The sequence below is a fragment of the Ochotona princeps genome, chromosome 10, assembly GCF_030435755.1.
Source record: "Ochotona princeps isolate mOchPri1 chromosome 10, mOchPri1.hap1, whole genome shotgun sequence".
Lineage (NCBI taxonomy): Eukaryota > Metazoa > Chordata > Mammalia > Lagomorpha > Ochotonidae > Ochotona > Ochotona princeps.
The window spans coordinates 43,581,606-43,608,946 of NC_080841.1; the positions used below are offsets into that span (position 1 = coordinate 43,581,606).

Genomic DNA, 27,341 nt, shown 5'->3' on the forward strand with positions numbered 1-27,341 from the left:
CTGGCTCCTGGCTTCAGCACAGCCCAGCCCTGGCCATTATGGCCTCTGAAGTGTGAACCAGCAGATAGATCTCTCTACTTCTTTCAAAACCAATACTTAGTTTTTTAAAGGCAAAAGAGTTCCTTTAGTTATGCTTTTTTGGAGGAAAATTTGTCTCATTCTGCTGATACCATAGACAGTAAACTTTCTAGGTTTTTTTTTTAAATATATCTTTTATTTTGATTGGTAAATCAAAAATGGCAATGGCCAGAGCTGAGCTGATCAGAAGCCAGGAGCCCAGAGCCTCTTATAGGTCACCTATGTGGATGCAGGGTCCCAGGGCTTTGGGCCATCCTCAACTGCTTTCTGATGCTAGAAACAGGGAGGTGGATGGGAAGTGGAGCAGCTGGGACAGTAACCAGTGCCCAAATGGGATACTGGCACTTCCAGGCAGAGGATTAGCCAACCAAGCCATTGTGCCACCCGAAGGGATGGCATTTTTCAAACAACAAAGAACTAGAAATAAAAGTAGAAAGGCCTCTTACAGCAAATTTACTTAGCACTTTCAATAACCCATATGATCACAGGTGAAGTCAGAGCAACATTTCACTTAATATTCTGGTTATCTGTTAGGATGATCACATAAAATAAAAATCCATCTCTACATATCCCAATTGCAAGCATAAGAATGAAAAATGAGAACAAAACAAAACAGACAACAAAAAAAACCAACAACGAAATAACAAAAAAAGAATGAAAAAGGAGGTGCTGCTATATAATAACTCTCAAACCTTTTTTCTTAGCAAGCTTTTTTTTTTTTTTTTTTTTTAAGATTTATTTATTCTCATTGCAAAGCCAGATAGATGGAGAGGAGGAGAGACGGAGAGGAAGATCCTCCGTCTGTTGATTCACTCCCCAAGTGACCACAATGGTCTGAGCTAAGCCGATGCGAAGCCAGGAGCCAGCAGCTTCTTCCAGGTCTCACACAGGTGCAGGGTCCCAAGGCTTTGGGCCATCCATGACTGCCTTCCCAGGTCACAAGCAGGGAGCTGGATAGGAAGTTGAGCTGTGGGGATTAGAACCAGCGCCCATATAGGATCCCGGCGTGTTCAAGGCAAGGACTTCAGCCACTAGGCTACCATGCTGGGCCCTGTTAGCAATCTTGACAACAATATTCCAGGACTTTTGCTGTAAGAGCAATCAACATCAAGGTTTATTATTTTTCACTGTCTTTTCCCATCCTAATTATTTTGTATATCCAACAATTGGCTAACAGGTTTGGAAGTTTGCCCTAGCAATTAAGAAGCCATTTGGGATGGCTGTATCCTGTAACAAAGTGCTTGTGTCCTAGTTCTGTCTTGATTCTGGTTTCCTGCCAACGTGCACCATAGGAGGCAGCAGGTGATGGCACAAGGCCTTGGGTTCCTGCCACCCACGTGAGAGACCAGGATAAGTGCCCCGCTCCCTCCTTCAGCCTGGGCCGGCTCCAGCTACTACATGCATTTGGGGAGTGAATTCGCAGATAGAAGCTCTGCCTCTACAAACAGAAAAATCAAAAAAAATTTAAACACAGCAAATAAGTATTATTAAAATTCTAAATGCTCATTTTAGGCTTGAAATCATCACTACCATCAGTAGTGGCACATCTTCCATGTTCTACTACATCCTGAGTGCTTCAGAGGCGGTATTTACAACGTACACGAGTAAGAATGCACACGTGCCCACATTTCATACACTCCAGACGTGAAAAATGAGCAAACCCAATACACAGGTTCACCCTGTTTCATTAGCAGAGCTCAGAGGGGATCAAAGAAGTCCAGTTTCTGACTGCTACTTCTGTTTTCTTTGCTTCTTAACTGGTCCACTTTTCTTCTGGCCTTTCTTCTTCTTTTTAGCACACACTGCTTTCTCTCCAATAAACAAACCTTTAGAATGTCCTATATTTTTGGAAGCAAAATTAAGTCTTTGCTTAGGTTTACTGCCAGTCTTCATAAGTGGATCTGAATGTTTTGACTTTGAATTTAACTTTTCTTTGTTAACAGACCGCATGACTCTGAGTTTTCTTCCCATTAGTTCCGAATTGTTTAGTTTCAGAGCAAGAAGAACAGAATCTTTATTCTGAAATGAAAAAAACTGCATTAATGTCCACAACTACTTCATCTGCAAAGAAATTAATAAAACTGGAATGTCATCAAAGGTTCAGAAAGGCACAATTTGAGACTTCATTTATATTTCACTGCAAAACAGGGTTTCAACTAAATCAATTTGTCAAATGCAATATTTTAAGACAACACACCTCCTTCTCACAAATCATCTTTCTCCAGAGCCCTGTTAATTATTTGCATGGAAGATAAAAACTCATTATGTTCCCTGAGAAGATGGGCCAGCTACTCTGAAGAGCTCTGTTTAAATCCAAAAACCTAGGGTCCCGGTGCGATAGCCTAGTGGCTGAAGTCCTCACTTTACATGCACTGAGATCCCATATGGGCGCCAGTTCTAATCCCAGAGGCCCTGCTTCCCATCCAGCTCCCTGATTGTGGACTGGGAATGCAGTCAAGGACAGCCAAAAGTCTTGGGACCCTGCACCCACATGGGAGACCTGGAAGAAGCTCCTGGCTTCAGATCGGCTCAGCTCTGGCCAATGTGGCAACTTGGGGAGTGAATCATCAATGGACTGAAGATCTTCCTCTCTGTCTCTCCTCTTCTCTATATATCAGACTTTCTAGCAAAATTAAATAAATCTTAAAAAAAAAAAAGCCTCTCTAATGGGAGGCTTTCGCATTATAAGAAGACAGTATTTCTAGTGTCCAATATTAGGTAAACAAAGTCTCAACTACATGGTATCATACAGTGGAATCTGTGTGCAACAGAAAACCACATAAAGCAAGTAGCCAAATTTTATATTTATATGGAAATATAGAAAGTAAATGACCAATTATTTTGTCCATTCTACGAAATGTGGGGACTCAGACTTAGTTCTTTTACCATGTTCTTCCTAAAATATTAGTAACAGTATGAAGACAGTGCAAGTTCAACAACAGTGCTCGGCTATGCCAAGGTAAGAATTAAGTTTTTCCAAGAATTTGAGTGAAAATGATGGCTCTGAATGGTGACCAAATATTCAAAGCAATGAGCAATTCCAAGGCAGTGACACTGCCTCCATCCTCCATACCTCGAAGAGCACGTAGCCAAAGCCTTTGCCAATTCCTGTAACCTGGTCTCGCACAATCCTCACAGCCACGATACTCCCACAATCCAAAAAGTGCTCTTCCACAGCAGATTCTTCAACCTCTAGACAGTCAACCAAAAAAGGAAATAAACACTCAGCATCTCTTTAGAAAGCTGGAGGCGTTCAACAATAGAGCAAGCTATGCACTGCGCCCCTCAAAGTCATTACTTTGCAAGCTTTTCAAGGTTAAAGTGCAACAGTAATTCTGCCTCGGCTTTCACTTCCCTTTACTTGCTTAACAACAGTATTACCATATATTTCTTTAGACATACTTACTGTAAGGGAGGTTCCCCACAAACACTGATCTTTTGTCTCTCTGAAACACAAAGAATATTTAAAATTTTCATTAAAGTAGAAGATGGAAGATATCCTAAAATCCCTCCTAACCCTCTTTCACTCCTATCAGATGGATCAACTATCTCCTGACCTCACCACATCTGGCCCTTGGTTCTCTGTTCCTTCTGTCTTTCTAGCTGGACAGTAAGCACAAGAGGAAGGAGTGACTTAGAATGCAGCACTCGGTAAAGTCTTACTATACCGAGTACTGAGAGTAGCAAACGTGTACTGTTCTAGGCTACACTGCAAGCATTGGCACTACTGAGCTGCGCAGTTACAGCTCAAGAGTAGCTCATGGACGATACAGACATGAACGAGTAGGGGTGTGCATCTCTATGAATGCACAGCCCTCATGCCGTAGTTAGCTTCGCCATGGTAGGACCTGAATCAAGACATTCTTCAATCAAGGTCAGTGTAATCTCTGAATGAGGCTGCTTTGAAACTTAACACATACACTTGGGTGAATTCTTTCAACTCATCCTTAACTCATTTCCAGCCACCTTCGTGAAAGTCTGGTGTTATCACTCTCACAGTCAGACTTCTGGGCCACAGCTTCAACAGAATCTAGACACTTCAGCATGAAACACAGTGCATCAAGTTCTCCCCCTGTTCATCCAATAGCAGCTCTTTCAACTGCCTCTCAAGGCCAAGTCACCTAATGATCACCCCAAGTTCCTGTCATTCCCTAAACTCATTAATCTTCTGTCCCCATCACATATGCTTTTTAATAGCATCACCACCTTTACTTTTCTGTCTACAGAATGCACGTTCATCTTTGGAGAATGAGACCAGTTCTCCTGGAAACCCTCCTTGTCTTTCTGTTGGCATGTCCCCTAATGACTGCTGACAAAGCAGGCAAGGCAATAATCAGTGTTTTTTTTAATAAAACAGTGGCACAATTTGTCCCTCTGCTCTTCTCCTTAGGCAGCAAGCTCCCGGATAGTACACACTGTTTTAGAACTGTACGCCAGAAACTGCAGGTTCTCAACAACTGTCTCACAAAGAACTGAACTTTCTAGACCTCAGTCTGTAAAGCAGAGTGCCGTACAGGACCATCTAATGTACCTGCAGGCTAAGTCTTTAGGATTATTCCTAAATAAAATTTAGGAATAAATATTTCCAATGCGAAATCACTCTGTTCCTGAAGCTCCTGTTATGCCCTTGTGTTGCTCTCAGATCAGCTCCGTGACCACAGAGGGACAAAGGCTTTGTTCTTTCTGTCCTTTCCGTGTGTTCAAACTATCCACTGCACTCCTCTTCCAGCAAACGCTCAGAAGAAACGCTTCTTTTTTTATCAGACTCTAAGTTGTTTAAACAAATCAAATACAACTTACAGATGAGGTCTCAGATGCGAGATCAACTCTAATACGAAATCCATCTGCAATGTGGGTTCCATTTCTGTATTAGAAATATAATAAAAAAAGATCATGAAAATGAGCACTGAATTACTGTAATCTATGCTCTAGAGAAAAAGTAAACGATATAAAATGTAACCACATATATTGGGTGGGGCTTCTCCCTCAATATCCCCTTTCCTATAGCCCTTGTACCTTTTTACCCTAATTAACTATGTAAAGATTGTCAAAAATATAATAAAAAAAGAAAAAAATAATAAAATGTAACCACATATACTTATATAAAGATAATCCTGTACGAGTCTCAGAAATAAAGTTACCTTGCCAGTGCTTTGGTGGCAGCACCCTGATCCTTAAACACAACATAAGCATTAATATTTTTCTGATCAGGATGAACTTTACGCCTGCACAAACAAAAGAAAAAACTTGTCAATCTCAAAAGTAAATCCAGTGTTTTCTACTTTCAATCAACACAAATGACAAGAGACCTGAATAAAGTTTCATCTCTTTGAATTAATATTTAGTAATTATGCAAAAATAACACAAAATTAATAAAGAGCAGCAGAAACATAACACATCTTCTGAGGGAGTCATCAATTTGAGTGATTAGGCAGGCCACCCATGAAATGTCCATGGGCACCCACCCACCCCTGAACAAAACAACTATTAGAAACTGCAATCTTGGGGCCAGTGCTGTGGTGTAGCCAGCTAAGCCTCCGCCTGTGGTGCCAGCATCCCATTTGGGGTGTTAGTTTGAGTCCTTTCTGTTCCACTTCTGATCCAGCTCTCTGTAATAGCCTGGGAAGGCAGAGGGAGACGGTTCAAGATGTTGGTCCCCTGCACCCAAGTGGAAGACCCAGAAGAAGCTCCTGGCTCCTGGATTCAAACCTATCCAGCTCTGGCTGTTGTGCTCACTTGGGTAGCAAACCAGTAGATTAGAGATCTCTCTCTCTCTCCCTGCTTTCTCTGTAATTCTGCCTTTGAAGTAAACAAATCTTTAAAAAGAAAAAGAACTGCAATCTTAGCTATGGATACGTGTCTGACACATAAACAGATGTGAAAGTTAATCTCATCTCACCTTCTAGTGATAAAATATCGACACAGAAAAGTGCACAGCCATGTACGTTTGGTGACTCAGTAGCAGGCTGACACCCAGGAAGCCAGTGCTAACTGCAGTGCCCCTCTTCCCAGATGAACGCTCTCTTTCCCTCCAGGAAGCACTTGCAGGCATAACCACAAGCTTTCATCACTAAGTGTCTATTCCGAGATCCAGTCTGCTACTGTGCCCTAGGAGGCCTTTTTAGTGTACCTTTTATCTTTTAAATGATTTTTTTTCCATTTCTATTTGGAAGGCACAGTAACAGAAAGAACACAAACACACACACACACAGAAAAAGAAAGAGATTTTCCATCTGTTGGTTCACTCCCCAAATGGCCATATGGCCAAAGTTGAGCAGATCTGAAGCAAGGATCCAGGAGCATCTTCCAGGTCTCCCATGTGGCTGCAGGGTCCCATGGACTTGGGCCAATCTCTGTTGCTTTCCAGACCACAAGCAGGGAGCTGGGCCCGGCACGGTGGCCTAGCAGCTAACGTCCTCGCCTTGAACACCCTGGGATCCCATATGGGTGCCGGTTCTAATCCCGGCAGCTCCACTTCCCATCCAGCTCCCTGCTTGTGGCCTGGGAAAGCAGTTGAGGACGGCCCAAAGCTTTGGGACCCTGCACCCATGTGGGAGACCCGAAAGAGGTTCCTGGTTCCTAGCTTCGGATCGGCACATCACTGGCCATTGTGGTCACTTGGGGAGTGAATCATCGGATGGAAGATCTTTCTCTCTGTCTTTCCTCCTTTCTGTATATCTGACTTTGAAATAAAAATAAATCTTAAAAAAAAAAAAAGCAGGGAGCTGTATCAGAAGTGGAGCTGACAGGGCCCAGCACGATAGCCTAGTGGCTAAAGTCCTCACCTTGGAATGCGCCAGGATCCCATATGGGTGCCGGTTTTAATCCTGGCAGCCCCACTTCCCATCCAGTTCCCTGCCTGTGGCCTGGGAAAACAGCTGAGGATGGCCCAAAGCCTTGAAACCCTGCACCTGCATGGGAGACCCAGAGGAGGCTCTGGGCGCCTGGCTTCAGACTGGCTCAGCTCTGACCGTTGCAGATGCTTGGGGAGTGAATCAATGGATGGAAGACCTTCCTTTCTGTCTCTCCTGCTCTCTGTATCTCTGACTTAGCAATTAAAACAATCAATCAATCAAAAAAAAAAAAAAAGTGGAGCTGCTAGAGCTTAAACTAGCACTCATGTAAGATACCAGCCCAGCAGCTAGAGGCTTAGTTTACCAAGCCAGAGATCCAGCCCCACCCCTTAACCTCTTTAACTATTTGACCCCCGTAGCATTTCCCACAACTTGGATTTTGCTGGCTGCAAGTTCAAACTGCAGTTCAACATGTACCTTATCCTTTGTGTTCCTTGCAAACAGGCAATTGAATCCAGAGGTTCAATCAGACTTAGACTAGACCCCTTCATCACCACCAAAGGCAGGCATGCATTAATTCAAAGGGTGGCATGTTGTGACTGGTTTTCATTTTTTCTAATGGCTCATTAATTCGCTAGGTTTGCAAAATGGTGCTAAATTTTGGATGTGTGAAGCCAATAAAATGGGCCTACTGATGGCTAAGGATTTTTTTTTTCTGCAATCATCTAACTCTTGTTTTCGAAGTAACAAAATCAGTAAGGCACAAATGAGTATCGGGTCTCTCCCTCCCCTTTCAAGAGGCACTCCACCTCCTGGCATTCTCTCAGCAGGTTCTTTCCTCTTGCCTCTCCCGTCCCTGCTCTCCTGGTTCCTTCACAAATAAACTTTTCTGTCTGCAACAACAACAACAAAATGAGTAGCAGGAAGAAGGGTTCTGGAGAATACTGATCATGACATTCTGTAACACTGACACTGTTCAACGGTTTCTATCGACAGACCCAGGTGTGCTTTACTGTTCATTCCTTTCATTTCAGAGGCAGAGAGAGCGAGCGAGCAAGTCAACAGAGAGCTTGCTCTTATCTGCTGACACACCACTCCTGTACATGTCTACAGCAGCCAGGGTGGCCCAAGGTCAAGGTTAGGAGCTGGGAATGCAATTCAGGTCTCCATCATGGGTGACAGAGCCCCAGCTATTTCAGCTGCCACCTGCTGCCTCTGGTGTGTCCCTAGTCACACATCCAAAAAAACGTTGTACAAATTTTAGTAATGTATTGTTGTCTCTATCAATCTATGGGAAAAGAGCTCCTTGGCAGCAGCATGTGCATCTGTATTCCACTGTACTGTGCTCTGAACCAAGCTAGAGCGTTAATTACTCATAATTAATGTCAGCTGGAGTTCTGCTTTCACCAACAACAGAGTTAGAAAGCACATCACTGCCATCGCTAGACATTAGCAACAAACCACTATGCCATAGCTTCTGCTGGAGCCAGCCATTAGAGCTGCAATCTGGAAGCCAAGGCAGGATCCCTCCCTTCCAGACAGACAGGGGAAGCACTGCCCTCTGCTGGCAGAGCTGAACAACAAGCAAGCAGGCGAGACCAGCCAGGAAGGCACTCCGTGTGCACCATCCCCAGGATCTGCTCCGTGGACCTGGATCTACAGGTCCCCGAATGGGTGGGACCCTGGAGTGCGTCCAGAGGCACTGCGGGTCAGGAGAGAACAGTGGCAGTTCTTCCTGAGATAGAAAAGTCTAAGATACTAACAGAGGGACAAGCAGAACAGAGAAGACCCGCGTGGCTAGAGAAGATGCTCTTCTGAAAGACATTTTCCTGTAACAAACAAACAAAATCCCAAAACACAGGAAAAAAAAAAAAAAACCACCCAAAGTCCAAGGCTTGGCTGCTGAGGCCCGCCTCTGACAGAGTATCAGGAGACAGGCATCACACACTGGTTCATGTCCCGGTGGCCCCGCTTCCCATCCAGCTCCCTACTTGTGGCCTGGGAAAGCAGTCGAGGACAGCCAAAAGTCTTGGGACCCTGCACCCATGTGGAGACCCGGAAGAAGCTCCTGGCTTCAGATCAGCTCAGCTCTGGCCATTGTGGCCACTTGGGGAGTGAATTAGTAGACAAAAGATCTTCCTCTCTGTTTCTCCTCCTCTCTGAATATGACTTTCCAGTAAAAATAAATCTTTTAAAGAAAAAAAAAAACCTTATAACCTCTCATCTTTATGAGATACCTTTTAAAAAGTTAAGCTTTGTACCATATACAACGCTAGTGCCAGATTTGTCTTAGCTGCTCCTCTGATCTGGCTCCCTAGAAAGGCAGTGGAGGAGAAGCCAGGCGCTATGGCATCTGCCACCCACGTAGGAATCCTGGGGGGACTGAGGCTCTCGGCTGCAACCTGATCAGGCCTGACTGTTATGGCCATCTGGGGGAGAAAATCAGTGAACGGAAGATTTCGGTATCTGTTTTTGTAACTTTACCTTTCGAATAAATAAACTAACTACGAAATAGAAAAAGTCCGAAAAAAAAAAGTATCTGAAAAAGTCTTGCCTTCAGAATGTAAAAAGCCAAAACTCTTCACAGCAAGACACAAAATCCAACGAATCGGGCATGCACTGTGGCTCAACTTGATGTGCAGCAACTTGAGTTCTCACTTATTACTGGTGAAAATACAAAATGTTACAACTTGGAGCCCAGCACAGTAGCTTAGGAGCTAAAGTCCTCATCTTGCATGCACTGGGATCCCATATGGGCGCTGGTTCGTTCTGGCAGCCCTGCTTCCCATCCAGCTCCCTGCTTATAGCCTGGCAAAGCAGTTGAGGGCGGCACAAGATGTTGGGACCCTGTACCCACGTGGGAAACCCGTAAGAGGCTTTGAGCTCCTGGCTTCGGATTGACTCAGCTGCAGCTGTTGTGGTCACTTGGGCAGTGAACCATTGGATGGAAGATTTTCCTCTCTGTCACTCCTCCTCTTTGTATAACTGACTTTCCAATGAAAGCAAATAAACAGGGCCCAGAACGGTGGCCTAGCAGCTAAATTCCTCACCTTGAACGTGCTGGGATCCTATGTGGGCGCTGGTTCTAATCCTGGCAGCTCCACTTCCCATCCAGCTCCCTGCCTGTGGTCTGGGAAAGCAGTAGAGCAAGGCCCAAAGCCTTCCCTGCACCCGCATGGGAAACCCGGAAGAAGTTCCTGGCTCCTGGCTTCGGATCGGCACTGCGCCGGTCATTGCAGTCATTTGGGGAGTGAATCATTGGACGGAATATTTTCCAGTGTCTCCTCCTCTTTGTATATCTGACTTTGCAATAAAAATAAATTAAAAAAAACAAGGAAATAAACAAATGTTTAAATGCTACAATTTGGAAAACAATTTGATGGTTCTGAGAAAGGTCATATATATATATGACCTTATATATATATATATATTTTATTTTTTTTTTAGTTTGGTCATATATTTTTATAAGACCTGCAATATCTTCATCTAGGCATTTGCTCCAGAGAAATGCAATGTAATATTATCTTTCTGAAATGGGCAAAAACTGAAATAACCTGAATGTTACAAACAGTAGATGGAAAAACCAATTCTGGACTTCTGTACAATGAAATATTTAAAAAAATGATAATAAGCTACAGAAGCATATAGCAATATGGATAAGTATATATTTAATATCTTAATTTTTTAATATATTTTTAATTTTTATGGGGACCCTGAACCCATGTGGGAGACCAGAAAGAAGCTCCTGGCTTGGGACTGGCTTAGCTCTGGTCATTGTGGCTGCTTGGGGAGTGAACCAGCACACAGAGGATGTCTCTGTATCTTCTTTTCTCTGTTTATCTACCTTTCCAATAAGAAAAAGGAAAAAAAAAAACAAAACAAAACCTATACATCCTAACTGCATGTTGTTAAGGGAGGCAAATATACTTAATAGTTAAAAATTATTTTCAAACTTTGACTACATGAAAAAGGCAAAGTTAATTACACAGAAAAATTCTCCATTAGCAAGAGTCAAAAAGCAAATAATCATCAGGCCAAAAGCATTTGTACTTCACAACTCAGGAGGCTGACTTCATTAACACCCCACAGAACAGCAAGACCAATGATCCAGCACCAAAATAAATAACAGGCAAATGATACAATGATTCAGACAAAAGAAGTACAAATTACTGTTAACTATATAAAAAGATGCTCACTCAAAAGAGAAATGTGGATAAGAAATCTCTGTCAAGTTGTGATTATCAAAAAGCTCAAGATTTTACCATTTCTCTAAAGAAGCTACTGTTGGTGAAGCTGTGGGAATGCAGGATCCCATCTCTACTGGATAGCAACCAAGAGCACAAATGCAAATACAGATGGATTCAATTTTAGGCTAACAGTTTATCATACAAATAAGTTAGCACAAAAATTACCTGAACACAGTATACTCATTCAGTCCAGCATTACTTGCAATGGCAGTAAGACTAGGAAACAAACACTGCTGCACATCCAACAGTGGTAAGTATATTAAGATAAGGTGTGTATATACATGTGTATGTGTAAATATAAAGGTACACCTTGCACAACACACACACACAAAAAGAAACACTTCCACCCCGAAACAGATGGATTTCCACATTACATCAAGTGTAGAGAAGTTTGCAGTTATACAGTACTACCACCCATGGACGAAGTCACATGTGGGGAAGAGAATACACATGCTTAACAGTTTGGAAGCTGTCTCCAGGAGGTTGTATTAGACTCTAACAGCAGTTACTAGCCTGGGACAGTGCACTGGCTCACCAGGGAAAAAGAAGTAGAAGACAAACTTTATTGTATATACTTTTCTCACTCTCTGGTTTTGAATCATCTGGCTCATTACTAATTCACATAAATTTTAAATTAAAATAAAAGGTGGGGGAAGGAGGAGAAGCTGATGACAATCATAGGTGCAAATTCCATTTTTCTGGAATGTCCCACCTAATCTCTTTAAGATTACTCATTTAACACGTGTCAGAACCTTGGCTTTCAACCAAATTTAAGCTGCTTGGTGTCAAACCCACACAGATGTAAAGGTTTGTGTAATTCCAGAAGAGCTGTATCTTACCAAGCTTTCTGTTCCCCACAACATCTGAACAACCCCCTGCACACAGGAAGACCTAATACATGTCTGGTTATCTATACACTGAGAAGAGAGACAGAGAGGAAGATCTTCCGTCCGATGATTCACTCCCCAAGTGGCTGCAACAGCTGGTGCTGAGCCAATCTGAAGGCAGGAGACTCCTCCAGGTCTCCCATGCAGATGCAGGGTCCCAAAGCATTGGGCCATCCTCGACTGCTTTCTCAGGCCACAAGCAGGAAGCTGGATGGGAAGCGGGGTCGCAGGGATTAGAACCGGCGCCCATATGGGTTCCTGGCGCGTGCAAGGCGATTAGGACCTTAACCACTACGCCATTGCGCTGGGCCCCACATTTTGATTTGAAAGGTAGATTTATGGAGAGGAGAGACAAAGAGAAGGATCTTCTATCTGCTGGCTCATTCGCAAAATGGCCACAATGGCCAGAGCTGGGACATTTTGAAGCCAGGAGCCAGGAGCTTCCTCTGGACCTGCCATATGTGTACAGGGACCCAAGGACTTGGGCCATCTTCAGCTGCTTACCCAGGCAGGGAGCGGGATTGGGAGCACAGCAGTCAGTACTCAAACTTGTGCCCACGTGGAACGCCAGCATGACAGGCTGAGACCTAATACACTGTACAGCAGTGCCACGCTCCTCTCACCCCAATAAATCAATCTTAAACACAAACACACACAGAAGACAGTGTCGGGCCCATGCGGTGGCCTAGCAGCTAAAGTCCTCGCCTTGAACGCACCGCCAGGATCCCATATGGGCGCCAGTTCCAATCCTGGTAGCTCCACTTCCCATCCAGCTCCCTGCTTGTGGCCTGGGAAAGCAGTTGAGGATGGCCCAAAGCCTTGGGACCCTGCACCCATGTGGGAGACCCTAAGAAGCTCCTAGTTCCTGGCTTCAGATTGGCGCAGCACCCGCCTTTGAGGGTACTTGGGGAGTGAATCATCGGACAGAGGATCTTCCTCTCTGTCTCTCCTCCTCTCTGTATATCTGACTTTGCAATAAAAATAAGATAAATCTTAAAAAAAAAAAAAAGAATATAGTGACTCTAGCAGGAAATGATGAAATACGGTATTTTGAGTTGTAACAGGCAATATGGACAGAAAACTGCATAAAACAGTTTGCTCTTCCAAACACTAAAAACATGAATGCAATTTCTCATGGCATATATTCCAGTAAATCATTGGACAATACATTCTGTGATGGTACAATTTACATTTTACACCTAAAGCTTCCTGACAAATTTGCAGGTATTACAGACACAAGAAAATAGTAAAGCATGAAATACTATTGAAAACATAAAAATCTACAAAGCCGTTAGGAAATGGTCTGAATTTTTCATCAAAAAGGAAGAGAGTTTAAGATAATTTACTTCCTCTAATTACAAACTTACTTGATTGCTGCCAACTTTTTGGATAGAGTTCCCTCTGCTGGAATCTTTTCAGAGAAAAAAAAAGTTATTAAACTCTATACTTAAAGTTACTTCAAATTAATTATATTCTACTTGAAGCCTAAATACCTGATTCAGGAATTTTGTGGTTACAAGCCATTATGGTAAAATAATAAAAGCAGAAACAATCCTACTAATACTGTATCAAAGGAACTTTGTATAATAAGTAAAAAATTTTAGTGATGTTGTTAAATCTCAGATTTAACAAGCAGTGACCAAATAACATAGTAATGCTTATTTCAAGCTCCAAGGAACATGGAACCTGGTCAAGAATACTCAGACAGTGAAATCAATTATTCATGTTACACTGATTTCAAGAAAATAGTTCTTCAGTATATGCCAACAGCATCAAATACTATTTACAACCACCCTTTCATAGTGAAAAGGACTGCAACATTCCAGAAGTGCTATTCAGCAAGTATTATTTTTTCCTGACTACTATACTGCCACTAAAAATAAAAGTCCTCTCAGAAGACACTGCTGGTTTTAGTGTAACAAGGATACCATTTTATCATCAGCTCTTACCAACACAGTCCAAGAGTCAGCCAGAGATGCCGGTAACAGCTCTTGGGCTACACTGAAACCCACTGATCCACCAAGCTCAAGTCAAGACTTCCTTATCTCATGAATTTCAAGAAATTAGTAACTCGAAGTTAAATGGAACTAATTTAGGATAATTCATCTTTTAAATGAAGAGACAACTTACCAGGGAACGAAATCGTACAGATTCTATTGGCCCATACTCCTTAAAAAATGACTTCAGTTTCTAAAACATAAAGAAAATACATAACATGGCTTAAATACGTATCTGTGTGTGCATCCATGCATATACACATATATTCACAAACACATGTATATTTCAAAACATCAACTAAGTGCTACAAAAGGGAATTAAACTGATAACCTTTTACTGCTTTCTTAAAGACCATTTCAAAAAAACCAAACGACCACACAAAATATTTTACTGAAATTCACATAAGAAACAAAAATGAAGTTCATATTAGTAGCCACCAAATACATAGTATTTTGCTCGTCCAATTTTTTATATTCATAATCATATGTGAAAAAATTTAGACTTCTGTCTTCCATAGATTCTCTCATCTTTCCGAACAGTTACACTAAAACTAATTTTAAGATGCTTATCACGGGCCTGACATGATAGCATAATGGTTAAGGTCCTCGCCTTGAACGCACCGGGATCCCACATGGGCACCAGTTCTAATTCCGGCTGTTCCACTTCCCATCCAGCTCCCTGCTTGTGGCCTGGGAAAAGCAGTCGAGGATAGTCCAAAGCCATGGGACCCTGCACCCGCGTGGGAGACCCGGAAAGAAGTTTCTGGCTCCTGGCTTCGGATCAGCGCAGCACCGGCCATTGTGGTCACTTGGGGAGTGAATCATCAGACAGAAGATCTTCCTCTCTCTCTCCACCTCTCTGTACATCTGCCTTTCCAATAAAATAAATAAATCTAAAAAAAAAGATGCTTATCACAAGAAATTCCCTGACTATTCCTAATTTAACCACTAGGCTGTGGAAATTTTATCCCTTAAACCTATGATTAGATCAAGCAGGTTGGGCTGAGCTAAGCTGAAGCACCCATGGATGTGCAAGAGAGCCAGATGGGATGCAGGACAGATTGGGCTACACTACAGCACATGCTGGCACATGCACAAAACCAGGGCTGGGGGCAGGCCCAGTGGAAGTTATCTGGGGGTGCACCAGCTAGGCCGTGGCAGCTGCTGGTATTTGTGAAGACTAGGCCTGTGGCAGGCTGGATGGTAGTAGGCTGCAGCACCCATCAGTCTGACTGAAAGATGGAGCTGTGGGTAGAAGTGAAGGGCAGCTGTATGTATGTTGGCTAGTGCAGATGACGGACTGACTCTGCACTGGCTGGTGCACACAACAGTCAAGTCCAAGGTCACTCCAGATGAGGTTTCTTGGGGGACTTCCCAACGAGATGGCTGGACTCAAAACCCACTACAGGGAAAGTCACAATATGTATGATCCAATCTTGCAGTACATGTGTCAGGACTGGCCCTCAGCTGCTGATACCTGTGCACTGGACAGCAAGAACACCTGCCCATGGGGGACAAGACGGCCAGTTCATCTAGGCCAGTAATACTACCCTGTCAGAGGATTAAATCAGAAACGGTTGGAGCACTTTCACAGCCAGTTTGCAACATAATCCTGGGTCTGTGGATGCAGTAAGGTGGACTTGGTCAGCCACCAGACCTTGGAATGAGTTTCTCAACCTAGTGCTACAAAGATGACGAAGTCTAAGAACTATCAAAATCACTCAAGTAACATCCTCACTATATTTGCGTTTCTAAGGTGTCATCAGACGACTGTCCCCCATCCCAGGGTGCTGATGTAGTCTGACAACAAGGAGTGATTCCCTTCCCTTTCCTCCCTGTGCATATGGGAGAAAAAAAAAAATTTAAACATTTGTCCTGGGCCAGGCTCCACAGCCTAGTGGCTAAAGTCCTCACCTTGAACGTGCCAGAATCCCATATGGGCGCCAGTTCTAATCCTGGCAGCTCCACTTCCCATCCAGCTCCCTGCTTGTGGCTTGGGAAAGCAGTCAAGGACAGCCCAAAGGCATGGGACCCTGCACCCGCGTGGGAGACCTAGAGGAAGTTCCTGGCTCCTGGCTTTGGATTGGCGCAGCACCAGCCTTTGCAGCCACTTGGGGAGTGAATCATCGGACGGAAGATCTTCCTCTCTATCTCTCCTCCTCTCTGTGATTTTGTAATAAAAATAAATTAAAAAAAAAAGAAAGCTATTATTGCTTCACGACTTTTGCACAATATAATAAGCTATAAACTCACCTTCTTATTACATGTGACAGGTAAGTTGCCAACAAACACGGTTCTCTCATTCTTTAATCGCTCTTCTTCCTTGTTGATTTGACTTTTCTTTCTTTGACTAACATCCAAGCTATGATCTGCATCATCCAGTACTTTTCCAGCTGCTCCTTTAACTTTGGGTTGTGTATTTTTCCTTTTGTGTCCTTTTGTCTGTTGATTTTCTTCTTCTAAATCAGCAGTTGCTAGCGCACTTTCCCTTTTTAAGGCAACAACAACAAAAATATCAAGAGTCACCGAATGCAGCCTAGTAGTTAACTAAACACAGTCCCACTTTTCACCTTCTTATGAAAACTATTTCCCAATGAACTCTTTTCTAAACTATAACTCAAGTGCACCTCACAGAACTTTAAAAGAAGAATCATTTAAAAATGGACTTTTGTCGGCCCGGCAGCATGGCCTAGCGGCTAAAGTCCTCGCCTTGAAAGCCCCGGGATCCCATATGGGCACCGGTTCTAATCCCGGCAGCTCCACTTCCCATCCAGCTCCCTGCTTGTGGCCTGGGAAAGCAGTTAAGAACGGCCCAATGCATTGGGACCCTGCACCCGCGTGGGAGACCTGGAAGAGGTTCCAGGTTCCCAGCTTCGGATCGGCGCGCATAGGCCCATTGTAGCTCACTTTGGGAGTAAAACATCGGATGGAAGATCTTCGTCTCTGTCCTCCTCTCTGTATGTCCAATAATAAATAAAATCTTAAAAAAAAAAAAAAATGGACTTTTGTCTTCAGAAAACAAATTCTGTAACTCAATAAATACATAAAGCTCAATTTCTGAAGATAAACTGAAGCTACCATTTAAGAGTGACAGCAACAAAAAAATCACCTAAAGGTCATTTAAATTTGGTTTAAAAGTTGTTCACAAAATTCTTGCAAATTAAGGTTACAACTCACAAATGCCCAATTTCTTTCTCCAGTGTAGAACTTAAGAGGTAAAGCAATACTCCCTGGTGTTAAACCACCACTTATAATACCAGCAGCTCACATCACAACAGTTCAAGTCCCAACTATTCCACTTCCAACCCAGCTCCCTGCTAATGCACTTGGGCACGCAGCAGACGAGGGTACTGGTGGCTGGATCAGTCATCCACTTGAAACACTGAAAGCTCTGGGCCTCTGTTTTTAGCCTGCAGCAACCCACACTGTTACGGACAGCTGACAGAAGATCTGTCCTGCACCCCCAAACCCACGCAACCCCATTTTTCTGCCTTTCAAATACATAAATAAAACTTTTTCAAGAAATTATTATTTATTTTTATTGGGAATTCAGATATACCGACAGCAGGAGAGACAGAAAGAAAAATCTTCCTTCCGATGACTGCCCATCCCCAAGTGGCCGCAAAGGCAGGAGCTGAGCCAATTCGTAGCTAGGAGGCAGGAACTTCTTCCAGGTCTCCCACATGGGTGCAGGGTCCTAAGGCTATGGCTCATCCTTGACTGTTTTCTCAGGCTACAGGCAGGGAGCTGGATGGGAAGTGGGGATGCCAGGATTACAACCAGCACCCATATGGGATCCTGGCATGTATGAGGCGAGGGCGTTAGCTGCTAGGCTACTGTGCTGAGCCCTAGTAGCCTTTTTAAAATAATTTTTCTTTAAAAGCTACTATATGGGCCTGGCACAATAGCGTAGCGGATAAAATCCTTGCCTTGAATGTGCTAGGATCCCATGTGGGCGCCAGTTCTAATCTCGGCGGTCCTGCTCCCCATCCAGCTCCCTATCTGTGGCCTGGGAAAGCAGTCGAAGACGGCCCAATGCCTTGGGACCCTGCAGCCGTGTGGGAGACCTGGAAAGAAGTTCCTGGCTTCTGGCTTTGGATTGGCTCAGCTCTGGCCATTGCGGTCACTTGGGGAGTGAATCATCGGACAGAAGGTCTTCCTCTCCGTCTCTCTCCTCCTCTGTATATTTGCCTTTCCAATAAAAAACAAATCTTGGGCCCGGTGGCGTGGCCTAGCGGCTAAAGTCCTTGCCCTGAAAGCCCCGGGATCCCATATGGGCGCCGGTTCTAATCCCGGCAGCTCCACTTCCCATCCAGCTCCCTGCTTGTGGCCTGGGAAAGCAGTTGAGGACGGCCCAATGCATTGGGACCCTGCACCCGCGTGGGAGACCCGGAAGAGGTTCCAGGTTCCCGGCTTCGGATCGGCGCGCACCGGCCCGTTGCGGCTCACTTGGGGAGTGAATCATTGGACGGAAGATCTTCCTCTCTGTCTCTCCTCCTCTGTGTATATCTGGCTGTAATAAAATGAATAAATCTTTAAAAAAACAAAACAAAACAAAAAAAACAAATCTTTTTTCAAAGGTACTACTAAAAAAAAAATTAAGAAATATTTTAAAAAGGTTTATATGCCTACAAAATACTCTAAAAAATAAATCCGGGCAAAAGAAAAAAAGACTCCCCACTTATAACAATCTGCTACTAATTAAATATTCATCAAAACTAAAAAACATTTTAACTAGCACATATTACTCATGATTATATGTATTTGTGGAGTACAGTGTGACATTTTAATACACCTATGGGGTTATGATCCCATCAGGGAATGGAGCATTTCTACCACCTTAGACATGTACTGCTTCTTTACTGCTGGGACCATTCAAAATCTCTTCCTGTGGCTATTTAAAAATAACCAACTAATTGTCGAATCAGCCACACTTAAGCTTCTTGTATTACACATCATTAGAAGTTATTCCTTTTATTCAATAACACCCCTGTAACCATTAGCCATCCTCTCCTGAGTCTATCCCTTCCTTCCGAGTGAAGCTTGAAATGGAAAATACAATACAAAGTACTGGTTCACATGGATAAGGCCTCAGTATGAATCCAAAAAGAAAACTGGACAGGAATCCCAAAGAGTTACCGGAGAGGTGGGTACAAAGAATCACACAATGACTAATTCATCAGCAAATAGTTAGTGGGTCATGCTCAGTTCTAGTGTCTGAGAACACAAAGAGACTACAGGCTCAACATTCCTTACAGGAAATGCCTGGGACCACAGGTGGTTCTGCTTTCAGTTTTTACAATTCTGGAATAGCTGTGCAAACATTCCGGTTGAATATCATCTATCTGAGATGCCCAAACACCCACCAGCACTAAAGGGTTCAGTTCAGATTTTCACATATGCCCAATCCAATCCAAAAAGCCTTTCAGTGGTCTTGGAAAGAGCCAGCACAGTACAGCTGTAATAGCCACAGTTTGTGGTACGGGAGCACGGGAGAAACAAGAGGACTAAGCGGCATCTGGCACACAGCTGGTCCTCTGTAAATGCTCTCATTACTCTCCTATTAGACATGCCCCTGGGAAGGGATCCGCGTCTGCTGTTCTGCTCACAACAGCGTTCCATGTGCCTAGCAGGAGCTGAAAGGAAATGAGACAGTATGGCAAGGTGGGACACAGGTCAAGAAGGCCACTATACATTATGCATAAGTTCTTATATTTTATTCTACAAAGTAGGGGAGTCACTGAAGCAGAGTAACCAAAAAAAGATTTCTTAAAAATATCTAACTACTTTCACTGGGAAGGCAGATTTACACAGACAAAGTGACAGAAAGATCTTCCATCTCTGGCTCACTTCCCAAACGGTGCAACAGCCAGAACTGAGCCGATCTGAAGCCAGGAGCCAGGAGCAACCTCTGTGTCTCCCACATGGTCCCAAGGTTTTGCTTTCCTAGGCCACAAGCAGGGAGCTAGAGGAAAAGCGGAGCTGCTGGGACATGAACGGTTCCCATATAGGATTGCAGCACTTGTAAGGGGAGGATTAGTCATTTAAGCTATCATACCAGGCACCTAAAAAACATTTTTGTCATAGCAGAAGATAACTAGACTGATAACTAGAAGATAACTGACTTTCCAATAAAAATATATATATTTTTAAAAAGAGCTGTATATATTGTTCATTAAATCTGCAAGTAGGTCAGAATGCCCTCAGGGAGCACCATTTCAGAGATACGGTCAGGGCAACAACACAAACATCCCCACCACCAGGAGTGAACAGATCGACAGAAGAAAGCGCCAGCCAGAATACATCATTCTTTCTGCCAATTTGCCTCTGGAGAGAAGGCTTGAGGGCATGGTTTGAAAGGCATCAGACAGGTTACTAGCAGCGGGGAGATTTTCTCCTTCAGTTTCTTTTTCAGATGAGACTGTGGATTATGTGTACACAGTGGGAAGACCCATGATACAGGAAAGAGAAGTAGATGGACCTGCTGGCTGGCCCCATCCCTACGGAGGCAGAACTCACACGAAGCGTACACAGTCAATGTAGGTAAGAAGGCAAACGGCATCCTGTGAGCGTGGATGACAGGTTCTGCATAGAGAGATGATGAACCCCAGTAGAAGCAGCTGACAACTGTTAGCAATGAACAGCTCCCAGAAACGGTAACAAGGTGCTCTACCCAGGGAGCAAAGTAAAAGGGAAAGGAAATACACAGGACTTGAACAGTGACACAAGATGAACAAAGCCATCGGAAACACGACGGCTCTACTCTTGACTCAAATACACCGTAAAATACTGAGTTAGTGGCAGAAACTGGTTGAGTTGAAAACCAAATTTATCTTTTATATCCATGCTGAAATATTCACAGATGAAGCACTCACGTGAGTTATGATTCCAAATAACCAGGCTGATTCTGAACGGGGTAAAGATGCAGGATGGGAGAGTGGCAACAACCCTCTGTCCACGGACACAAGGTCGGCCTCAGCCTTTTCCACTTACCCTCCCTTATATGGTCTACCACGAAATTTGTTATTGGGAAAGAAAAAAAATTAGAATCACGAAATGAGAAAAAAAAATTCAGTTGAAGACAGCAGGAATAGGAACTTTAAAATGGTTACAAGTAGGAGAACGCTACCAACCTGTTTGCCAAATTTTCGTCTGCTGTGGAGACTTTCTTCTTCACTGCGACTTTTTTGGCATGTTCTGGCAGCACAGGTCTTGCAGTCTGGGATGCTCTTTCTTCCTCCTCCTCATCCTCCCGCCTTCTTTTTTTAGTGGTTTCCTTTTTAAAAGTTGAAAGTCATTCTCTTGATATCTCATCCCTCAACATTTCATACCCTGTCGGCATCACTCACTCATCTCTCCAAAAGAGCATCTTAGCAGGCAAAAGTCAAACAAGATCGCTGACAGTCCCACTCGTCACCCCCAAGTCGCCGTCCGTTCGGGACGAACGCAGTGACTTACTTTAGACACAGGCACATACACGGGTTGAACGTGGGGTTCTGCCGAGCTGAAGAGGGCCGCCAGTCGAGCCGCGCCGCCTCCCGAGGGCCGCCTGCCCTGGGCTAAGCTGCCGGCCACCTGTCCCACCAAGTAGTCTCCTGCCTGATGCCCGCCAACGCCGCCGCCCAGCTTCTCTCTAGAAACGGACGCCACAAACTCAGCCATGGCACGTCCGCCCCAACGAACACACTGCCTTCCCCGCCCCCACGCGCACTCGGCGCCACTCACCCCGACTCGGCATTCCGCTTTCTCTTTTTTTCATTCTTCCCTTCCACAGCCATACTTGCTCCGAGCCCTCCCACACAGCCACACGTGACTTGCGGCTTCCGGGTTCCGGGCCACGTCCGCCTCCGGGCCACGCCCCTTCCGCTCGTGGATGAAGAGAGGTAGGAGTCCGGGGCCAAGGGCTGTTTTGTCCACTCTGGCTGACAGTCCTCGCCCTGTGTCCTAGAAACCTAATCGTGGCAGGGGAAAACATTTCTTACACCAGAAGTTGAGGCCTGCAGTACGAATGGGAGTCAGGCGGTCTGGGAGTGCTGTGTCAATGAAAGTGGAGGGAACCTCCTGAGTTGTCAAAGACGACGGTGGGTATAAATGAGGTTCCAGAGGCATATTTAATGAAGCATTAACTCAGAAGTGCGAACGGCATGTGGGAGTTCTTTGTGCTTTTCCTACATCTTTGGTGAAACACATTTGAGAGTATCTGCCTCACACAGGCTCTTACTGCCTCCGGTGTGTCTGCTGGGCACTCAGAACTCCCGTGTTCGAAGCCGGCCTTCTGCGACACATCTCGCTGCCTGTCTGAACACTCTAGTCTATTTTTACTTAACTTCTATATTCCGGTTTTTCTGGAATAGCCTTATCCCTTTTTTGGAAAATTTTACCTCTCCAGCACAGATACCATCTTATTTATAAATTGATATTTACAATGGGGAAATATAATCTTGATGAAACCCTTCTTGTACTTCTCATGATTACGGTTTGCATTACAATGTAATTTGATATAGACTTAAAGGCATGAGGATTAGGCTATAATATACCTTATATTGTTCAAGTGTAGGTAAATGTTAGAATAATAAAATGCTATGTTGGGATGATAGTATGTAAAAATGCTAGAATGGAATGTTTTTGTTGGGCAGTGTGAGATTCCTTTGTGCTGAAATAACTGCTACTTTGCTAGGCCAGGAGGCGCCTGGACTTTGGGAGGATTCCGCTTTAGCCATCTGTCCTTTGCTGCCTTGCAACTTTGTGAACTTAGGTGCAGGAGGGCAAGGGCACAATTCTTCTCCAGTCCCGGGAACAGGAGGAAGATAAGGGTGTGAGAATAGGATGAGCCATAAAGATAATGGGTATGGGAATGGAACAGCCCCGCTTAGCTGGCCTGCGTGCCCCAAGTGTGGTCTGACCCCAGCATGCTGGTGCAATAAACTCTGTTTCCTGATTGTATTACCAGCAAGGCTCTTTGTCGTTCTTTGGGGGTTGACTAGCTTGCACCCTAAGGTCCGGGGGCTTTAGCCTGGACTCTAACAATATAATCTTATCATATAATATAATATAATATAATATAATATAATATAAAATATAATACAATATAATATAATATATAATACAATATATACACTCTATGCTGTAACAGTGTCCAGTGACTATTTGTTGCATTGATAGCTTGGGTAGTAAAATAGGATTTAACTGGGAAGCATATGGAGCAGCCATTTTTTTTACATGAACTTATTTTTTTTTTTTTAATTGGAAAAAATTTCAGAGACAGATGGGGGAGAGACAGAGATCTTCCATCTGCTGGTTCACTCCTGAAATGGCCACAAGAACTGGGCTGGTCAGAAGTGGAACATGAAGCTGCTAGGACTTGAATTAGTGCCCATATGGGAAGCAGCGCCTCGTCCCCACCCCTGCCCCGCCTTATTTTGTGTGTGTGTGTGTGTGTGTGTGTGTGTGTGTTTTAAACTACAATAACTTACTGAGAAGATACCCATATATCATCTTTTAAGTCCCCTGTCAAATGTTTACTCCAGTGTTTGGTCCCGATTTTGATTATTAAGCCCTAATTTTGGCTTCTCATAATTATGTTCTAGGGATGGCATTGTGACACAGAGCATTACGCTGCCTTGTATAACACCAGCAAACTCTATGGGTCCCTGCCACCTGTGCGGGATACTCAGATGGAATTCCATTCTTGGCTTCAGCCTGGCCCAGCCATGGCTGTTGTGACTATTTGGGGAGTACACCAGGGGATGGAAGATCTCTTTTCTGTCTTCTTCATCATCTCATTTGACAGAAAATGTTAAGTATTTCATGAATTCTTTTATTTCTTAAGATTTTTTTTTTAAATGGAAAGATTTGCAGAGAGAAGGAAATACAGAAAGATCCTCCATCCCCAAGTGGGCTCAATGGCTGGAGATGAGCCAATTCAAAGCCAGGAACCTCTTCAAAGTCTCCCACATGGGTGCAGGGTCCCAAAGCCTTTGGGCCGTCCTCAACTGCTTTCCTAGGCCACAAGTAGAGAGCTGGATGGGAAGTGGAACAACTGGGACACAAACCAGCGCCCATATGGGATCCTGGCACGTGCAAGGCGAGGACTTTGGCCACTAAGCTATAGTGCCAGGCTCCTCACGAATTCTTTTCCAGGTAAAATTAACCATCCCTGACCATAAGGTTCTCACACCAAGGAAAAAAAAAATGTTTGGAAAACACTGTAATAAACACACCACACCAGACTGCTTCTTTACTCATTTTCCCGAACCCATGCTCAAAAGATTCTTGGTGTAGGTTCCCCCATCTTATGCTTTATTAGCATCCTTTTTTTTTGCATTTTTTTCTTTATTTTTGACAATCTTTACATAGTTAATTAGGACACAAGGTTCAAGGGATACAGGAAAAGTGGGTAAGACTGGGCAACGGAGACTCTAAGGTGGACTATGTCCATCAGTGGATTCTGCAGCGACCTCATCGTGCTTGGAATGGCAAGATTGGCAGCAATTCATAAATGTTGAACTATCAAAAGCACTTGAGCAAGACCCTCAGAGCATGCCCCACATCGGGGACCTAGGATGGGTGGGAATCTGGGTGGGGCTTCTCCCTTTATCTCAGATACAGGAAAAAACAATGTGGAAATAATAGTCTTAGCATCCTTCTTTGGTTGTTGCTCAATGTTCCCACTTTCATAGGAGAACTAATTACAACACTCCAGCACTAGGCTCACCTGATACCTAGCCCCTCCAATCAGAACTTCCCTCACGTGCCTTGTGCATACCCCATACGAGCTCCATCAAACCATACAAAGACTCCTCCAAGTTACGGGGTCAGATTCATGCATTACTCCTGCTTATTTAGCCACCTTGTGAGGAACTTTGAACCCACAAGACCATCGCCTTAGGGTTTTGGCCTTGTGCTGTACACAGACAAGAGGCTCACCTTGGTTATTAACAATTTCGCCTTAATTTTATCATGTACTATAAACTAAGATAAAATTTGGGGGGTCCGGTGTGGTGGCCTAGCAGCTAAAGTCCTTGCCTTGAATGCACCGGGATCCCATATGGGCACGGATTTTAATCCCTGCAGCTCTACTTCCCATCCAGCTCCCTGCTTGTGACCTGGGAAATCAGTGGAGGATGGCCCAAAGCCTTGGGAACCTACACCCTCATGGGAGACCTGGAGGAAGTTCCTGGCTCCTGGCTTTGGATCGGTGCAGCACCGGCCGTTGCAGCCACTTGGGAGTGAACCATCGGACAGATCTTCCTCTCTGTCTCTCCTACTCTCTGTATATCTGACTTTCCAATAAAAATAAAATAAATGTTAAAAAAATTTTCAAGTCATCTGGGGAGACTAGAAGAGAGGTAAGAAGGCAAACAGGACAGAGGGAATGCTTAGGTTGAAGTTTGACTTGGCTCTGCATTCTACCTGCCCACTAATGCAAACACAGAGAGGCTTAACACATCGGGATGGTTTAAGAATGGGGGGAGCCTGCCATCCATGAGGGAGACCTGGACCAAGCTGGGTTGCTAGCTTCAGTCTGGCTCAGTACCCCTGTTGTGGGCAAACTGGCACATGGGAGATCTCAGTGATTTTCAATTAGATCGAAAATATAGGGAAAAAAACAAAAGGTAATCTCACTACGAAAAACTTAAGAGCCATCCAAAGGGATATCAGTTTTAAGGACTTAAATGTACTAGTTTAGCACTGGCGATTACAACCATATGTGGAATGACCAGCAAATGGAAATTGATTTCTGATTCTCTGTAACTTGCCTTTAAAACGAATGAATTTTTTAAAAATTAAAAAAATAAATAAATAATAAAGCTTGGCCAAAGCAGTGGTTTTCTATTCTGGAGTCTTTACACACACAAAAAAATGAAACAAATATCCAGCCCAGGTTAATTAAATGGGACTGTCTGGGGCAGATGCTGTGGCACCGTGCCGCAGCAGCTGAAACCATGGTTTAGGACACCTGCACCTAGGTGTACTTGTCTAGTGGCTGGTTCATGACCCAGCTACACCTCTTCTGGTCAGCTTCCTCCTAAATGAACCTGTGAGAGACCGACAATTCAGCATCCAACATGGGAGTGGCACATGGAATCTGGCTGCTTCACTTCTGATCCAGTGTCCTGCTAATACACTTGGAAAAGTAGTGGAAGATGGACCTCCTCCATCCATGGAGGGACCTGGATGGAGTGCTAGGCATTCAGCCTCTGGCTCAGCTCTGGCTACTGCAACCATCAGATGGAAGATCTCTGTCTCTTTAACTCTGCCCTTCAAATCAATTTTTACAATCTTTATAAATAAATGAACCTCAGTGGGATGGGGGGTGGGAGAAGCACTTTTTGTCAACCAACTGGGAGACAGATTCCAGTTCAGGGTTTCTGGCTTCAGTCTGGCCTATCCCAGGTTTTTGCAGCCATTTGGGGAGTGACCCAGAAGATGGACTGTGTCTTCTCTGTCACTCTTTCTGCCACTTTCCAGAGAAATAAATATAAGACTCTCTGGGGAAAAAGCATTACAAACTATAGCCCACTGATTCCTGTATGCATCAAGAGTACATTACACTAAATTATATGGGTCGGGGTCTTCAAAGAGTTCCTGGAAAATGCATATCAAGAAAAAAACTGTAATTCCAAGATTTTTTTTTTTTGCACCAAAATGCACTTACATTTATTACCACCTTCCACGAACTCTACGAAGTACATAAGAGGCATACAAAGTTAAAAAGCTTCCGGGACCCGGCGGCTAAAGTCCTTGCCTTGAACGCTCCGGGATCCCATATGGGTGCCGGTTCTAATCCCGGCAGCTCCACTTCCCATCCAGCTCCCTGCTTGAGGCCTGGGAAAGCAGTCGAGGATGGCCCAATGCATTGGGACCCTGCAGCCGCATGGGAGACCCGGAAGAGGATCCTGGTTCCCGGCTTCGGATCGGCGCAGCACTGGCCATTGGGCTCATTTGGGGAGTGAATCATTGGACTGAAGATCTTCCTCTCTGTCTCTCCTCCTCTCTGTATATCTGACTTTGTAATAAAATAAATAAATAAATCTTAAAAAAAAAAAAAGCTTCCGGTAACTGTTTCAAGTGAAAGAAAAAATATAAACCTCCAAATCGTAAGAAAACTATTTACACGGAGATTCAAGCAAAAAGCATTTCGTGTATGCAAAGATATTAAACTAATAAAGTCCTCCTCGAATAAATTAATTTTGCATTTTAATAAATTGTAAGATTCCCTTTTTTGTGTGTTAATTAACCCTTCGAGGGTAATACGTGCTGGATATGTGTATTTGTCTCAATTATCACTTAAGGAAGCTTTAAAATTACTTAATCTTTTAGAAACAAAATCAAGGA

The 27,341-nt window shown here is 43.9% G+C and overlaps 1 protein-coding gene across 1 annotated transcript; it reads right to left on the bottom strand.

The window, feature by feature from the left end:
- Positions 1–1,560: 1,560 nt before the first annotated feature.
- RBM34 (RNA binding motif protein 34) lies at positions 1,561–21,800 on the bottom strand. The gene is made up of 11 exons (XM_004578527.3): positions 21,729–21,800; positions 21,462–21,636; positions 21,137–21,279; positions 16,257–16,491; positions 14,137–14,196; positions 13,374–13,417; positions 5,220–5,303; positions 4,879–4,942; positions 3,485–3,524; positions 3,152–3,270; positions 1,561–2,097 (listed from the first exon to the last, which is right to left on the bottom strand). Exons 1-11 carry the CDS (start codon positions 21,779–21,781, stop codon positions 1,810–1,812), a joined length of 1,305 nt encoding a protein of 434 aa, XP_004578584.2. The 5' UTR covers positions 21,782–21,800; the 3' UTR covers positions 1,561–1,809.
- Positions 21,801–27,341: the final 5,541 nt, after the last annotated feature.

Bases quoted from the DNA above. Each gene is read 5' to 3' on its own strand.
- RBM34 (XM_004578527.3), bottom strand. From the start codon at position 21,781: ATGGCTGTGGAAGGGAAGAATGAAAAAAAGAGAAAGCGGAATGCCGAG. The intron at 14,197-16,256 runs GTGAGTTTATAG...TTTATGTTTTAG, and splicing joins CTGTCACATGTAATAAGAAG to AAACTGAAGTCATTTTTTAA. The intron at 3,271-3,484 runs GTAAGTATGTCT...TTGACTGTCTAG, and splicing joins TGTGGGGAACCTCCCTTACA to AGGTTGAAGAATCTGCTGTG.